At 37.5% G+C, this 18,691-nt stretch overlaps 1 protein-coding gene across 4 annotated transcripts in view; it reads right to left on the bottom strand.

Annotated features, from left to right (window-relative positions):
* Positions 1-234: 234 nt before the first annotated feature.
* Positions 235-18,691, bottom strand: part of SLC33A1 (solute carrier family 33 member 1) — a 37,934-nt gene continuing 19,477 nt past the window's right edge. Inside the window, exons 4-7 of one of the 4 annotated variants that reach the window (XM_046003147.1) lie at positions 18,421-18,538; positions 16,104-16,319; positions 13,637-13,834; positions 235-252 (exon numbers count right to left, since the gene is read on the bottom strand). In XM_046003147.1, coding sequence (XP_045859103.1) covers positions 13,667-13,834; positions 16,104-16,319; positions 18,421-18,538 — 502 coding nt within the window. In that variant the 3' untranslated portion in view covers positions 235-252; positions 13,637-13,666. Of the gene's footprint in view, positions 253-9,039; positions 13,835-16,103; positions 16,320-18,420; positions 18,539-18,691 lie in introns of those variants that run through there. The other 3 variants (XM_046003146.1, XM_046003145.1, XM_046003148.1) reach the window with 3 other exon arrangements.

Raw genomic sequence — 18,691 nt, 5'->3', positions numbered from 1 at the left:
TCCACCACAAGCCCCTCAGGAGGGGACTGATGGCGGCTATGGGCTCCCTCGCAGCCTGTAGGCGGGCCCCCCACTGAGTCGGAAACAGTCGACAGTGACCCCCACCCCAGCATTTATGCAGGGGGTTTCCGCCGCGCTGGACGTCTGTGTGGGGCAGGGGCGGGGGGCTAAAGCTTCCCAGCGATGCTGGTGGAGAGGCGAGATGATCAGTTCGTGACTTCAGTTAAGCCAGACTTGGTGTGGGTTCCCCATCTGCAATGCAGAAAGGAAATTGAAGTAGTACTTCCACTTGCTCCCAAATACAACAAGATGCTTAATGTATTTGAATTGTGCTTTCAAGTTTGCACGGTTGCTTTGTAACCCTAATATCACGTGCTCTAAATTGTTGAACTGTTAACTGATTAAATCTAGAAAGCTATGTTAGTATATTTAGGATATTACTAGTAGTATATATTAGTATATTTTTTAAACAACATTTAGATGCAGGACAATGTAATGATATGGTAACATTTGTGTAAAAAATTGTGTGTGTGTGTATATGTGTGTACCATGAAAAGCTATGCAAGGAACTTAAAACAGCGATTGCCCCTGGGGGAGGGATTCGGGTAGGAATGGTTGGGAGGTTTAACTATCTACCAGCTATAATAGAACATTTTGCAATGATGGAAATATTTCAATAGTCACATGTGGCTAGTGGCTATGATATTGGACTGTGCAAGTATACCGTTGGAAATTATTTTTACCTTATGCACATATTACCTTAGAAGTCAAAATTAAGTACGTTGTATTCCTAACACACATTGAGTAGTAACTTCAAGGAATGTTGTGCCTCAGTACTACATCTAATAGAAAATAAGTAACAGCTAAGACTTAGATCTAACTATGTGCCAGGCACCATTCTAAATAGTTTTCATGTATGAACTCCTTTAATCCTCACAGCAACTTTATTAGATAGACACTATTATTAAGCCCAATTTTAAGGAGTAAGTATGTGGAGTGAGTAAGCCAGTAGCTAAGGTCACCCAGCCAAGGAGTGGTGAGCTGGGCTATTGTGCAGGGATTCTACTCAGCCATTTGGCTCAGTCTGTGCACTTAACCACAATACTGCCTCCCACAAAGGCAATCAGCTAGCACACATAAATCCCTATAAATCTCCAGTGAGGGGCACACAAATAATATTGGGGAAAATCCAGCTAAAAAGATATACTATCCAAGTCCCTAATTACTATTTCAGATAAGAACAAAGTTTCTGGGGGCGTCTGCGTGGCTCAGTGGGTTTAAAGCCTCTGCCTTCAGCTCAGGTCATGATCCCAGGATCCTGGGATCGAGCCCCGCATCGGGCTCTCTGCTCAGCAGGAGCCTGCTTCCCTTCCTCTCTCTTTGCCTGCCTCTCTGCCTACTTGTGATCGCTGTCTGTCAAATGAATAAAGAAAATCTTAAAAAAAAAAAAAACAAAGTTTCTGTATATTAAGAAATTTTGAATAGCTTTAGCTAATAGAAAAAAATAAGATTTATTCAGGGGCAATTCTGATCCCAAGTCTTCCTATGCTGTTTCAATGTCCTTTCTGTTCTCTCTCACACTTCAAGTTAAAGACAGTGCTCAGTTCATTTTCCCTACTTTCTACCCCAAAGTCTTCTTTTCTATACCCTAGATTATCAGCCACCTGGGTGTTTCTGAGTCCTCCAGATATCTCAAAGTGTCCTTCTCGATATTTCAGCGTCATCCCACTAACCATTAATGTGGGAAGGGTAGCTCCTGCCCCAGGATTTCTGCAGATTGAGAGATTTAACATTTTCTTGGGGTAGCTTCACCAAAGACCCCTGCCCCTTTTGATACTGGTGACCATTGAGAACTCAATGGATATGTTGCTTATATGACTAGAGAGGTATGCACGAAAGCCACACTTAGGTTCATTGCCCACCCCTCAATTTCCCACAGTACCATGAACACAAAGACTGAGACTGTATTAGACTTTTATCAAAGATTTGATATTAACTATATGGAATGTTAATTTAAAAAAAAATTAACTGGGGGCGCCTGGGTGGCTTAGTCAGTTAAGCGTCTGACTCTTGATCTTGTTACAGAACCCGAACTGGATCCTGGCAGAAGAACCAAGTGGCATTCAAGAGACCTTGGAGGATCGGAGGTTTATTCAACACAGGTGGGCTCAGAGGGGAGTAATCTCCTGAGGTCTGAGCCCTGAGCACAAACAAAGGGGGTAGTTTATACACTTTTACTTCTGTATCTGTGCCACTCTTGTGCCCAATGCTGGCAGGGGCAGGGGAGGAAAACCCGAAATGGCTCTGGGGCCAGAACTGGGATCACCTGTTGGATTGCTAGGTCACCTTAGAACACAGATTTCCCTTATCAGTCTTAGCTCAGGTCTTGATTTCAGGGTTGTGAGTTCAAGCCCCATGCTGGGCTCCATGCCAGGTGTGGCACCTACTTAAAATAGATAATAGAGATAGAGAGGGAGGTAGCTAGATAGATAGAGAGATAGATAGGAGTGCTTGGGTGGCTCAGTCAGTAAAACACCCGACTCTTGATTTCAGGGTCATAAGATTGAGTCCCCTGTCAGGCTTTGTACTCAGCAGGGAGTCTGCTTGTGATTTTTTCCCTTAACCCTCCCCACCTCTCCAAAACAGATAAATAAAATATATATTTTTTAAATAATAGATGAATAAATCTTTAAAAACAAAAACAAATGAGCTGAATATTATTGTGAATGTCCCCAGAGTCCAAAGGGGGAAAAAAAAGAATATTTAATGGAGATCTCCCTTCACAGAGACACCTCAGTTTCTAGCATTGGTTTCCAGTCAAAGTTAACCATTCTGTTGTGTTACGGACTAAATGCCTCTGTACTTCAAAATTCTTATATGACATTCTAACCCCTGATGTGATGGTATTAGAAGGTGAGGTCTTTGGGGGTTAATGAGGTTTAGATAAGGTCATGAAAGTGGAGCCCCTCTGATATTAATGTCCTTATGAGAGAGGAATAAAGACCAGATCTCTCTCTCTCTCTCTCTCTGAGAGAAGGTGGCAGTCTGCCAGGAAGAGGAGTCTCTCACCAGGGACCCAACCCACCAGCACCTTAATCTTGAACTTCATCAGCATAAAAAACTGTGAGAATTAAATGTCTGTTGTTTAAGCCGCCCAGGCTATGGTAATTTGCTATAGCAGCCTAAGATGACTAAAGCTCCTATCCTTCAGGACCAGGAAGTAAAGCTCATTCATTTCCTTGCTGTCCAAACTATTACCTACTGCCCCCTTCCCTACTCTCTTCAGGACTGTCAGGAGTGATCAAGACTGTCATCTTGTGCGACACCTGGGTGGCTCAGTTGGGCGACTGCCTTCAGGTCAGGTCATGTTTCCAGGGTCCTGGGATGGAGCCCCGCATTGGCTCCTTGCTGGGGGGGGGGGGAGTGTCTGCTTCTCCCCCTTTCCCTGCTCATGTTTGCTCTCTCTCTTTCTTAAAAAAAAAAAAAAAAAGAAAGAAAGAAAGAAAAAGAAAAAAAGAAAAAGACTGTCATCTTGTGATCTCCTGGTCACTCTCTCTTGTTCACTGAAGACTAGCATCTTTTTTTTTTTTTCTTTTTTTAGTCAGAGAGAGAGGGGACAAGCAGGAGGAGCAGCAGGGAGAGGGAGAGGCAGAAGCAGGCTCCCCATGAAGCAAAGAGCCTGATGCAGGACTCGATCCCAGGACTCTGGAATCATGACCAGAGGTGGAGGTAGACGCTTAACCGACTGAGCCACCCAGGTGTTCCTGAAGACTAACATCTGACTTAAAGTCTTTCTCTTCAATTCAATTCCTGTTATTATTCTGATTTCTCAAGTGGTTGACTGTCTCATGCCCAGTGACTTTTTTCTCTACCCCAAGTCAGCCATTCCCTCCCTTGGTTATACTCTGGGTCTTGCCCTTGCCAGAAATTGCCACATCTGCGATCACAGTTCTAACAGTGCCCTCTCCAACCCCAACCTCTTGTTCTTCCTGTTCACTTGTGAAAATACCCCTTATGTCAATAACTCTTTGAACTCAGGATGATCACTCCACTGAACCATGTCCATCCACCATCGGCCCCATCTAGTCAATTTCCACCCTATCCAGCTAGGACTCTCTGGTTTAGCATTATAATCACTCCCTTAAAAATAGCTGCTACTCCAACCCCCCTCTGCCCCCTTTGCTTTTTTTTTTTTTTTTAAGATTTTTTTATTTGTTTATTTGACAGATCACAGGTAGGCAGAGAGGCAGGCAGAGAGAGAGAGGAGGAGGCAGGCTCCCTGTTGAGCAGAGAGCCCGATGTGGGGCTTGATCCCAGGATCCCGGGATCATGACCTGAGCCTAAGGCAGAGGCTTTAACCACTGAGCCACCCAGGCGCCCCTCCTCTGCCCCCTTTGCACTTGCCTGGTAAAACCTCACCATTGCATTACACCCAAACTTCAACAAACAGTATGGAGAGACCTTCAGCTTTTATTTATTTTTTTTTTAAAGACTTTAATTATTTGTCAGAGACAGAGAGAGAGAGAGCACAAGCAGGGGGAGAGGCAGGCAGAGGGAGAAGCAGGCTCCTTGCTTAGCCTGCTGCTAAGCAATAGCCTGCTGCTATGCCTACTTGTGATCTGTCAAATAAATAAATAAAAATCTAAAAAAAAAAGCTGCAAATTCAAACTTTTTTAAAAAAGATTTTATTTATTTGACAGAGAGATCACAAGAAGGCAGAGAGAGAGAGGGGGAAGCAGGCTCCCCGCTGAGCAGAGAGCCTGATGCAGGCCGATCCCAGGACCCTCAGACCACAACCTGAGCCAAAAACAGAGACCCAAACCACTGAGCCACCCAGGCGCCTCCAAATTCCAACTTTTATATGAAATTGCCCAGTTTTGAAATTAAAATTGTTAGGAAAACACTGTACTGGGTATAGAATATGTCCTCAGGCTGGCGCGGTGGCCAAGTGGTAAGGCGTCGGTCTCGTAGAATATGTCCTCAGGCTGAGACTACAGACTTTCAGTTTATTACCTCTCCTTGAATGGCTTTCCTTTATGGTTCAAGTAATGTCAAAACTCCTGAGGCTCATACAAAGGATGCTACACAATTGAGGACCTGCTGATCTCTCAAGTTCTTCTTTCCTACCCTCCACCTTCATTCATTTTGCCTCGAGCACAAAGTACATTGATCTCACTGTTCTTCACACATGGCAAGTTCATCCCTTTGCCTCTGAGCCTTTTAACTTACCGCGTGCCCTGCCAAGAGTGCCCTAAATCCTCATCTTTCTCACCTTCACCTCCCACCAAGCTGCCTCCTTACCTTTCAAGTCTCAGTTTAAATATCATATCAAGGGGGTGACTGGCTCAGTCAGCATGCGACTCTTGATCTCAGGATTGTGAGTTCGAGCCCCATGTTGGGTGTAGAAATTACTTAAAAATAAAATCTCAAGAAAAACAAACAAACAAATGAATTCATGTGAAGAATTAGAGTACCAGTAAAGGTAACTACATAGGTAAATATAAAATATTGTATAAATGTATTTTTGTTTATAATCCTTCCTTCTCCTGTGTGATTAAGACAACTGGACAAAGTAATAATTATGAAACTATGCTTATGGGCTTATAATATATACAGATATAGTTTGTATAACAATAATAGCAGAAAAGAAGAGACAAGGGAACAGAACTATATTGGAAGAAAGTTATTGAATACCATTGAAATTGATTTGTATACTTTATGTAAATTATACCTTGCTTTTTCTGAAATGGGCGAGAGGGAGAAGTTTCGAAAGCATAATGAAAATTGTAGAAATTAGGAACTGTGGAATCTCAAGCCAATTTACCAGGCAATGATCAGGAATTGTAATATAGGTCGGTCATATGTCTAGAATGTAGTCTGGGAGCCCAAAAGTTGTTCAGGAACTAATATGGCTCTATTTGAGTTAGCCACCAACATTATCCCCATTTCTCAGGAGCAGTTCTTTAATCCCTACTGTTATCAATCTATTGCCAGCAACTCAGTCTGCCTCACTGTGTATTTCTAACCCTCCTTCCACTACCAACACACACTTTATCTGTCTCCCCATAACCTCCTAAAAAACTCTGAGTGGTCCAGGCATCATCATTCTTATTGAAGGGGGTTGGGACAGTGCCCCTGCTACCCCCCTGGATGTGCCACTTTGGTATGCAGATTATTTTGAGCTTAAGGACCTTAAGACTCTGTGGGCACACAAATATTTGTCCTTCCCTTAACCACACAGAAAAATCTAAATTGGGAGTCTTTCCCAGAATAAGGGTTATTAACAGAGGTAAATTTCATCTGAGTGCCCCATCTGTATGGTAGGGCAAACATCTAATTACCAAACTTCTGGTCTTCTTTTTGCCCTATGAAATGCATTCCTTTCCTCTAAAATCCCAGACCCCTACCCCTTTCTCAGTTCAGAATGACATTTTTACTTCATTTTGCCTGTCTTTGGAATTTCCATGCCTATCCGGATTCCCCTTACATATGCCTATTAAATTTGATTTTCTCCTGTTAATCTGTCTCACGTCAATTTGATTCTTAGTCCAGAAATTCTCATTCCCTAACATTACCAAAGTTTTCATGCCAACCCTCCTATTGGACTGATGGCTTATCTGTTTATTGGCTGTCATTCAGTCAGGGGTTCACTCCTCTAGCACAACCAGCTTTAGTATGACAAGATGAAGTGGCCAGAAACATGACCACTTAAGCTTAAAAGCTAGAGTTGCCTTGCTAAGTCTGGGGCACTGAATGCGACACGTGCCTTCGGAAAGGGATGAAGCAGTCATGTGAAAGATACAACCTCCTCTCCAGAGCCTTCTCCTAAACACAATTAATCTTTGCCTCCTTAGTTCTTTCATTGCACTTTCTTTGCCTGGAAAATTATGAAACTCTAAAGGAGAAAGACATGTCAAAACACTTTTATTCTTTCCAGTGTACATTTTGTAGAAAAAATGATCAAAAAATTTGTTGAATCAATGTGAGAATCAAAGATTTTTCTAGATTCACCCATATAATGAGGATATATATATTTTTGTAATCTTATAATTCTTATGATCTCTAAATCATTCAGTATGGAATTAAATACTTATAGTATTGTCGTATGTGTAGCCCACTTCTCTGTCATTCCACTCTGTCTATAAGCCTGATTGAGAAAACTGGAGGGTAAAACCCTGAAATGTTTTTTTACCGGAGTTTTTACTGGAGCACAATACATAGTGCTTATTAAATTTACATGCAGTTTACTTTCACTTCAGGGCATTAATCTGGCAATTAAGTCTACATAAGGAATATCTGGCAGATCATAGACAAAGTCTGAAATATATTAACTTACATCCTTTAGGTCAGCATTTGTGGTATGACAATGCTTGTTGAACTTTTCTCTTGGTCACGAACAGAGATTTGGTTTGTCTACTTTGAATAAGAGAAGCTGCACTATCAGAGTTAAGTAGAGTAGAAGTAGAAGAGAAAGGAGCCTCACAAAATTATGTTAGGACTCTCAACAGAGCAGACGTCCAGACACAGTAAAATACCTCTAGTAAAGGGTTAGGTTCACATCATCATTATTTGTGACTCTTCATGCTTGTACTTCATTACCAACATGACCTTGCTTTTTCTTCTTCCATTTACGCTTCCCTTCTTATTCTTCCCACTACAAAACTGGCTTCCTTACCCTCTTCTCTATCACTAGGGTGGACCATACAATTTAAGATCGGAATCAGGACATTCTTTCAGTGTTGTTTTTTTTTTTTTAAGAATTTATTTATTTATTTGACAGAGAGGTCACAAGTAGGCAGAGAGGCAGGCAGAGAGGGAGGGAAGCAGGCTCCCTGATGAGCAGACAGCCCAATGCGGGGCTCGATCCCAGGATACCGGGATCATGACCTGAGCCAAAGGCAGAGGCTTTAACCCACTGAGCCACCCAGGCGCCCCTTATTATCCCCTTATTATCACTTTAAATTGAACTACTTGGATAATTTCCCACTTTGAACTAGAAGAAAATATAAAAGGAAACATCTAGTCACTTGAGGCAGAACTCTTGGTTCTAAAACCAAGACTTTCAAAAACACAAGTGTTGGCGAGGATTTGGAGAAAAAGGAACCCTTCTGTACTCTTGGTGAAAATGCAAACGGATGCAGCCACTGTGTAAAACAGTATCGAGGTTCCTCAAAAAATTAAAAATAGAATTACCATATAATGCAGTAATTGCACTCTTGCGTATTTACCCAAAGTATACAAAAACATTAGTCTGAAAGGAAAAATGCACCCTTGTTTATTGCAGGATTACTTACAATAGCTAAATTACTAAGTAGCCCAAATTACTGAAGTAACCTATAGAAGAATGGATAAAGAAGAGGTGGTACATATATACAATGGAATATTGTTCATTCACAAAAAAGGAAATCTTGCTACTTGCAACAACATGGATAAATCTAGAGTAAAATACTAAGCGAAATAAATCACTCAGAGAAAGATAAATACCATATAATTTCACTCCTCTGTGAAATTTAATAAACAAAACAAACAAACAAAGGAAAAAAAAGATACAAACCAAAAAAACAACTCTTAACTCAAAGAGAACAAACAGATGGTTAGAGGGATGGGTCAAAGAGTTGAAGGGGATTAAGAGTACACTTGTGTTGGGGTGCCTGGGTGGCTCAGTGGGTTAAAGCCTCTGCCTTCGGCTCAGGTCATGATCCCAGGGTCCTGGGATGGAGCCCCACATCGGGCTCTCTGCTCCGCAAGGAGCCTGCTTCCTCCTCTCTCTCTGTCTGCCTCTCTGCCTAGTTGTGATTTCTCTCTGTCAAATAAAATAAAATATAAAAAAAAAAGAGTACACTTATGTTGATGAGCGCTGGTTGATGTACAGAATTGCTGAATCACCTGATTATACACCTGAAGCTAATATAACATTGTATGTTAACTATACTGGAATTAAAATAAAAATAAAAAATGCACAAGAGAGCTTGTGCTCTCTCTCTCAAATAAATAGCATTTAAAAAAAAAATTTCTCTTCCTTTTTCTGGTTTGGTGGTAGACGTACGCCTCCTGAAATTACCTTGCTCTTAATTATATGTCAATCTCATATAATTTTAATATGAATGACTTGCAGGTAAATTTGGCTTGTACTTAACAAACATGAAAACAATATATTTTGTTAGTATTTTATTTTTTAGAGCTCAGTTGTAAAGCAATCATTTTGAGCACTTAAATAAACCTTTACGTAAAAATCTGGAGAATTTATTTCAAATATACTCCAAATATTTAAACAATGCATAAATATTTAATAAATATTAACATCTGAAAATAAATTAACCAAATAAACATTTCACATACACTAAAACACTTAAATAATGCTAAACTATCAAAGTTAATGTTAGATCTTTCAAAAATGGTAATAGAAATGATTTTGTGTTGTGCATTTTTAATTCAAAACTGTACATGGATGCAATATCATAAAGACCCCAACAATGACAACTTTCAACACTGTATATTTTTTCAATTTTACACTAATTCTTGCATAAAGCAATATCTGACAACAGATCTAGATTTACTGATACAGCTTGACAGTGGTAATCTATCAATTTACCAAACATGCCAAACTAACTTTTTAAAGTAACAGATTTTTGCTCCAATTTTCTATTTTCCTAATTTTATAGATACATGTGATAAAAATTTCAATTTCATTAACTATAAGGCTAGAAAAAGTAAACTTTTTCCAACATATAAGGTCATTTTGAGGAAAATAAGGATAGACTTTAATATTTATAATAGTGACTGATTAATTGTAATCGACTAGAGTACTAGAGCTGAGATATTTATAATTCCCTAAGAATTATGCCAGTACCTTGTTCATTTCAGTCATGTTATTTGTTACTCTTTACATAAAACTGTTATAAAAAGTTATGTCTATATACTGACAATAAAAAACTATTAAAATGTAGCAACCTTTTTCTCAATGCTTCAAAACTTCATATAAAGTATGCAAATCAATATTGCTGATGTTTTAACATAATCTTTTAAATTATATACTTGACAAATTCTTTAAAAGAGAAATTATAATCATAAAATTTTCATTTTCCTACATAAAACTATTTCCTCCTATAAAATATCTGTCAATCCATTAAAAAAAAACCCTCCTTAAAAGCAATCTTTATAATCTGATAAATAAAAAAAAGTTTCTATTCACTTAAATAGGGGGCATGAGCCCTGTACATTAACTATTCTGTCCTGATACAGGATTTTCCTCTGGTGAAACAGAATTCCAGGAAAAAATACAACTTCTTCATGCCCATTTACCTTGCCAACAATTTAAAGGAGTAAAATGAAGATTCTAAGTGCAGTTTGACAGGTAAGAAATGAAAAGGCTCCCAGTCCCAAATTAAATAGAGATTACATTAAAAATTTGGCACTGTCGAATTACAGAGATTAAGCTGTAGTGAAAAAAGAAATAAGGTCTATAACAAGTATTTTAAATCTGCTAAGAGAAAAATCAATTAATTATGCCTTGCTATCTACCAAAGACATTGGTTAAAAGAAGTCTCAGTAATACAACACATTACATCACCTTTCCTTTTGTAATGAAAATGGCTATTAAATATATTAATCCTAGTTATAATGCAATAATTTCTTGAAACTTATGTTCTTTCTTTAATACTAAGGTAACATACATTTTGGAAATCTGCATGGAATGTCCCCAACAAATTGGTTCCTTAGCTTTAGCAGTGTCTGTGTCATACAGCTTTATTCATTCTTTGAACCACATGAAACAAACATGATCCCTCAAAATATAAAAACAAGTCTGGTCTTCTGTTATTTTAAATAATGAGCTCAACCATTTAATATAAAACAACATACTATTTTGGGTTTCTGTTAACAGGGCAAAATAGAAATTATTCATAGGAAAAAGTACTAAATGACTAAGATGTGTCTTTATATCCCTCTGCTGACTCCTCCCCACCCTTATATCCCTCTGCTACCAGTAATGTCTTACCTGCTCTAAACCATTCAAGGTTCAAGTTCACTACTACAAATGCAGACATTTTCCAGTTTTCGTCATAGATTTTTCTTTTAACATTGTTTTTAGGACGGTTTAAACAATTAGTTTCACAACTATTATTTCAAATTTATGTTTACAATTCATAGCCCATATTCAATAAGGCCACGGCTCTTACACTTTTTGGATCACAGACCACTTAAGATTTTAACAAGAACTCTCTCCAGAAAGACAAATAATTACATATCCAGTTTTGCTAGCAATTCAGGGGTTTCAAGGCCCCAATGACATCTGCTTAGGATAAAAATCCTTGTAATAAAGAGAAGAAATAAAACAACAGATTTATTTTATATCGCAAAGGTTTAATATTAAAAAAAATAGAGAAATCTATTTTAGGTATTGAACAAATTTTTTGTGTGTGATTGAATAGGCAAAATTAAAATATTTACAAAGGGAGGAATTTTTGTTATTAGTCTTAGCTAATCTTATAACCTTGTGAGATTTATGAGTATTAGCTAGTAAATATATAATACATTAACTGGAGTTAATGTTCATACTAGCAGAGTTTATCAGGATCTATCAGTAAAGGAAAACATATGCAAAAAAGGGTAGTATTTTCTAGTACTACTGATATACCATGAACAGATCCTCCGATTCAGGTAGATCATTTGTAAGATACCATCAGTGATCAATGTATGCAACACAGTTGCACATAGCTATTAAGAAACCATTTTTGGTATGCATTACAAGCATGTACCCAAATAACCAAAGGACTACAATTCAAAATTTCTAGAGCAAATGCAATTAATGGCTTTCACCTTATAGTTAAAGGCTTACAACAGATTTTAATACTTTAAATCATTAAAGACTGGCTGACTTCAAAGTATGTTTGAAAGTATGTAAATATGTAATATGAATGGGTAAGAAACAAAAGGTAATTATGGCAATGTCAACTTTTTAATATAAAAATTAAAAAGCAAAATACATTTCACATATGAGAGTAAATGGGTTTTTTTCTTTATTCAAGTAAACATTCTGATTATAATACATGATAATGGACAACCCATGTGACAAAGTATGGTAGACTACAGTTTGGTGTAGCTTCCTTGTTTCTAGGATGATTTTCCAGGTGATTCTTCAGGATCTGACATCGATGCCCAACAAAGGCTTTCCAATGGCAATGCATGAGTTCTAGAGAACCGCCTCTATCTTTCTTCAGATGCTGAGTGCCATTTTCTCCCACCCATTTTATCCTCCATTACTTATATAAAACCCCACTCTAAAATTCAACCTATGTTATAAAATTAACAAAATAAAAAATTAGTATATGTTTTCCCACAAGGATAAAACTAAGACTCAACTTAATCTTTCTTTTTCTTTATCTTTGGAAGGATTTACATAATCTCTAAAGAGTCAGAATAATATACGACACAAAAAATGCAAAGAACCTTATTATTGGTATAAATAATATGTTGGTAACTGCTAACGTATTCCAAAGCTTAACCTTCCTGGGATATCAATAATCCAGCAGATATTATAGTTTACAAACAGAAGGTTGTGTTTTAATAAGTGGAAATACAGTACCTGATTTTATATAAAGTAACTGTGAGATCTTTTCTCACTATTAAAGTGCTTAATTAAGAAACATTCTTCCACAACATAATTTGTCAAAGGCACAAAATGTCTTTGTCTCTCTCTCTAAGCGTTAGTCTTTAAAATTATAGTATTACTCATTTTGATTTTATTTAATTGAAAATCTTTACTGTTTTTTTCTCTCAGTAATAAAAAAAACTGCTTTGAGTAAAACATTTTTTATTTTCAAAACTTTGCCGTGAACGTACATACAACACTAAATTAGATCCCTTTATGAGCTGTCTGTATGCCATGAAGCACTTATGACAAAAACATATGCAAGCTTTAGGGTAAAAGTTAACAAGGAATCAGAATATCTCCCTCAAAAAGGGGGACAGGGAATTATTAAATTAAAAATCGTTAGCTTTCATTTTATAAAAAATAGTTTGAGTAATCTTCTTATAAATCTTTAATGCTTACAAAAGCAGGAAATACATTTAAAATAGTCTTTTTAACACAGGTTCATTAGTACAACGTGGTTATGGTCAGAAAAATAACAACTAAAATGGCATTTCAGTAGTCTGCATTCTTTTCTCAGCAAATTCCACATAGAATTTAACCAATTTGCAATTCAAAATAAAATTTAGTTGTCAACAGGGTCAGACTGGCTGTAATTTGTACCTGAATATCAAACTCTGTTCCATTTCATATATTGTACCAGAATTTTAAATACAGCTCAATGATAGGTACTGATAACAATACTTGACTGGATGGTTACCACCCATGACTACTGCACTGCAGGTTAAAACATACTTTGGTCAGTAAATTAAAAAGATATAAATCAAATAACAAGGCCAGAAAACTTCTTTTAGAACCAATTTCCTGACCTTAAGTAAACTTCAAATACATTGACAAGGCAAGGAAAATATAATCAACTATACAGAGAGTCTCTATTTTTTAATCATTTGGCATTTTATATTAATAATTTCCTTGTTTAAAATTTTATTTTATACTCCTGTGCACTGATTATCAGAGCTGTCTGAATTAAAATAAAACTACAGTTACCTTCCTAGAATGTCCAGTAGTGAATGCAAATTAATTGCTTCTTTTGCACTTCCATGAAGATGGTCCTTCATTCTGTAATTTTTTCAATTTTGGACCAAGAAAGAACCACCAACCAAATCCAATAAAAACACAAATGATGGATTCTACATAATAACCATCCAGCGCCGTAACACATGAGCCACCAAGCTTTTTGCAAAGCTGTAAAAGTAAAATTATAATAAATATTTCACAATTTCAAAATGGAAGTATTCAGCAATTTAGATGTTTCTACTTTGTAGTTAAGGGATTAATAAAAAAATATTTTTGGAAGTTATTTTTATTTTTATTTTTTATTATTATCATTTTAAGTAATCCAGGATGGATCTTGAACTTATAATGCAGGGACCAAGAGATCAAGTGTCATAGGGGTGTACCCATTGAGCCAACCAGAATCCCTTCAAAATGTATTTTTATTAAATAATTTCAACATTTCATTCACTTCAAATAGTGAAATATGCTAATATACCTTAATTTCTCTAATGCTACTAAGAGGATTAAAAACATTTTCAGCTTTTATAAACAATACTCATATTCCATTTTGAAGACATAGCTTTTCATATTTGGGAAATGTGAAGAAAATTTCCAATGAATCTACCCTAGAAGTGGGCTAATGTTAATTTGAAATAATTTAACAATAGTGTGCTAACCATTCAGGTCTGGCTACAATTGTTATATAGTCAATGGAGTTTCCCTTTTTCTTTTTTTTTAAAGATTTTATTTGTTTATTTGACAGAGAGAGAGATCACAAGTAGACAGAGAGGCAGGCAGAGAGAGAGAGAGGGAAGCAGGCTCGCTGCCGAGCAGACAGCCCGATGCGGGGCTCAATCCCAGGACCCTGAGATCATGACCTGAGCCGAAGGCAGCGGCTTAACCCACTGAGCCACCCAGGTGCCCCATCCCTTTTTCTATCATTATAATACTCAGCTGTTAATTATGCACTTATTAAGTGCCTATTGTATAGAATCCGCAAGGTAAAGGGGAGAGAGACTATTCTTCCCTTGCTGAGAAGCGTCTTCAAATGAGCCACTCTTACGAGCATTATAACCTCAGTTCTGACAGGAAAACAAAACAAAAAAAAAGCAGAGATGTCTACACCAGAAACTAAGGACACTGGGTGGCTCAGTTGGTTAAGCATCTGCCTTTGGCTCAGTTCATGATCCCAGGGTCCTGGGATTGAGCTCCATATTGGGCTCCCTGCTCAGCAGGCAGCCTGCTTCTCCCTCTCTTGTTCCCCCTGCTTGTGCTCTCTCTCTCTCTCTCTGTCAAATAAATACATAAAATCTAACAAAAAAACACACAAAAAAGAATGAAAGAAACTATAGGCAGGTATGATTTTTCAAAAAAATATAGTACTTCTAGAGGTAAATAAGAATATTAATATCTTTCTTTTTTTTTAAAGTAATTTCCGTACCCAATGTGGGTTTTTTTTTTTTAAGATTTTATTTATTTATTCGACAGAGAGAGATCACAAGTAGGCAGAGAGGCAGGCAGAGAGAGAGAGAGGAGGAAGCAGGCTTCCTGCCAAGCAGAGAGTCTGATGTGGAACTCGATCCCAGGACCCTGAGATCATGACCTGAGCCGAAGGCAGAGGCTTAACCCACTGAGCCACCCTGGCGCCCCCCTAATGTGGGTCTTAAACTTACAACCCCAAGATCAAGAGTGGCATGCTCCACAGACTGAGCCAGCCAGGTTCCCCTGAAAATTAGCATCTTTTATTTAAAGATTTCATTTATTTATTTGACAGAGAGAGCGAGCATAAGCAGGGGGAGCAGCAGAGGGAGAGCGAGAAGCAGGATCCCTGCAGAGCATGGGGAACCTGATGTGGGACTTGATCTCAGGACCCTGGAATCATGACCGGAGCCAAAAGCAGTTGCTTAATCAATTGAGCCACCCAGGCACACCATAGCTTTTTTTTTTTTTTTTAAGATTTTATTTATTTATTTGTTAGAGAGAGAGTGCACAAAGCAGGGGTGGTAGCATATAGGGCAGGCAGAGCAGGCAGAGGAGGCCGAGGGAGAAACAGGCTCCCCACTAAGAAAGGAGCCCAAGGTGAGACTCAATCCCAGGACCCTGGGATCATGACCAGATCTGAAGGCAGAAGCTCAACCAAATGAGCCAATCAGGCATCCCTGAAAATTGATATTTTAATGTTATCTAAATTTATGTTATCTAAAATTACAAAATTATTGCATTATGTTATCTAAAATTACAACATACTGGGGTGCCTGGGTGGCTCAGTTGGTTGGGCACTGCCTTCGACTCAGGTCAAGATCCCAGAATCTAGGGATCGAGCCCCTCATCAGGCTCCCTCCCTCTGCTTCTCCCTTTGCCCCTCACCTGACTCCTGCTCTCTGTCTCCCAAATAAATAGGTGGAATCTTTAAAAAAATAAAAATAAATAAATAAAAATAATATCACAACATACTTACCTCAACAGCATCAGGTGTTCGACAATTCTGGTTTGACGCTCCTACACACTCTTTCACTGTGAGGGGATCTACTAGCCAAAGAGCTACTGTAGAAGGCCAGTTTCCTCCCAGATTGGACACAGTATTTAAAAGGGTCATATATGTTCCTCCAATAAGTGGATCACTAACCTTCGCGTTGAAAGCCATTATGGAAACATACATGCTGTACAATGTAACCTACAAGGAAAATGTCAAACATCTTTAGCATAATTAGACTTTATAAAACAGAATCTGAGTTAAGAACATCAAATTCAGGGGCGCCTGGGTGGCTCAGTGGGTTAAAGCCTCTGCCTTTGGCTCGGGTCATGATCCCAGGGTCATCATCCCAGTCACATCCGGCTCTCTGCTCAGCAGGGAGCCTGCTTCCCCTTCTCTCTCTGCTTGCCTCTCTGCCTACTTGTGATCTCTGTCTGTCAAATAAATAAATAAAATCTTTAAAAAAAAGAAAAAGAACATCAAATTCGTAAATCTGAAAATTAATTTTTATGACCCTTATTAAACTTGAGTCAACAAAGATATATTGAGCACCTACTATAGGCCAGATGAGATCATGGCAATAAAAAAATGAATAAGACACAGTCTCTCTGTGCCCTTGAAGAATTTATTCTAGGCTGGGAAAGTAAGGAATAAATAACTATGATGAAATGCAGTAAGTACTGTAAGTAGAAGTACACACATTGTATTACTGGGACCTAAACTATGAGAGATTAATTCTACACTAAGTAGTCCAGGAAAGCTCAATAGAGAAAATGACAAACAGGGTGGCATCAAAGCACGCATGCAGCAATTAGTAAAACCCCATATTTGTACTGTTCCTAAATATATCCTGTGTGTGTATATATATAAATATATATGTGAATGAATATATATGTATTTTTTCCTTTGCACATATAGAAGAATGATAACATTTCAAAATTTATGAGACAAACTGAACAGAAAAATCTCCTTAAGAGGCAAAAAGTACTTAAGAGACAAGAATTAACCCTCCATTTAGAAACAGAGAAACAAACTATGTCTCCAAAATAGCTTTCCTTTGAATACTGTTCCATAAGGCGTTCACAGAAAAAGGTATTCCACAGTCAAAAAAGAATGAGAAACACTAAATTACATACAAAAAATCAAGAGGTCCCTTTCACTGTAGGCCTCTGAAAGGCTTTAGGATATAAACTCCCTAAGGACAGGGATTTTGATATGATTTATTATTATATTTTACCACTTAGAATGGTTTCTGGCATAGAATAGGTTTCCAATTAATATTTGTTGATGATTAAGATGCTACATAAAGAGGGGTTATGTCAGGTATCATTTCTCAAATTTACTTGACCTTGTACAGTTTTTCCCAGAAAGCATCTGGCTGTCTGAGCATCACTGGCTACATTTTAGAAAATTTTCTAATCAAATCCAAAGCCAAACAAATGATTTTTGGACTACTACACGGTAGTTTTCCTTTACTTACACAGATAGTGAAACATTCATTAAGTTAAAGCGCTCCTTTAAACATACATTTAGTTGGACAGATCCATTATGGAGCTCTCCGAAATGATACAACTATATGTAAAAAATTATTGAGATTACTGGGTAGCCACACTTTTTAGGTTTCCTTTAAAAACAAGTGAGGAGTTTGTAATTATAATTTTCAGAGAGTTTAAACTAGGTTCCATAGAAAAGTAACTCTTAAAGACACATTTGTAATAACTGCACTCAAGTCCCAAAGTTTACTGCTGGGCGTCTACAGCTTACTTGAACCACCTGCCCCCAGAACCCCATTCTGCACCAGTTTAGGTGAGGCTAGGGATTACAAACATAGCTAATAAAGAAAAAGAAAGCAGATTAACACACAACTTTCAAAATCACAAAAAGTAAGTCTTAACTCTCAGTACAGACTCTAAACAAAAAACCTAGGATCTGTCACACAGTAGCCATCATTATTTCTCAAGACTTCCAGAAAGAAAAGACATCTGGAATAAAGAAATAAAGAACCCAAGTCTAGGGATGGACTGAGGAATACTTAGGAAGGGTATAATTACTAGCTTTGGAATTAATTCTGTAATATAACAAATACTAGTTGAATGAACAAAATAAATGAAGAAACTCTCCACAAATAGAGTTCAAAAAACCAAAAGCCACAGTTTAAGGTTCACTGTCAAATAATCTCTTCAATGTTAGACTCATGTTTAAGTCTTAAAATTTATTATCATTATTTGAAGGCCACCGTAGAAAAATGTCTTCTTTATTTTCCAAAAACAGTTTACTTCTGAGAAAACCACAGCAAGCTTACCTGATGTAATGCATAACTCAGCAGCACTATAATATAGTAATATATAGGGAATCCTCCTTGATGTTCTACTTTGGGAGTCCACCAAACCAGCAGAGCATATTCTAATCCAAGCAACAATCTATAGAAAAAGAAGAAACATGGAGTTGACTTCCATTTTAGGTTAAAAAATAAGAACAAAAACAGAAATCTGTATGCCTAAGATGTGAAAGTAGCCTATTATTTAAAAACTGTTAGGAGGTTAGAAAGAGATAAAAGTGCATATAAATTGATA

The sequence above is a fragment of the Meles meles genome, chromosome 4, assembly GCF_922984935.1.
Source record: "Meles meles chromosome 4, mMelMel3.1 paternal haplotype, whole genome shotgun sequence".
Lineage (NCBI taxonomy): Eukaryota > Metazoa > Chordata > Mammalia > Carnivora > Mustelidae > Meles > Meles meles.
This window is presented reverse-complemented; position numbering and strand designations above follow the sequence as displayed.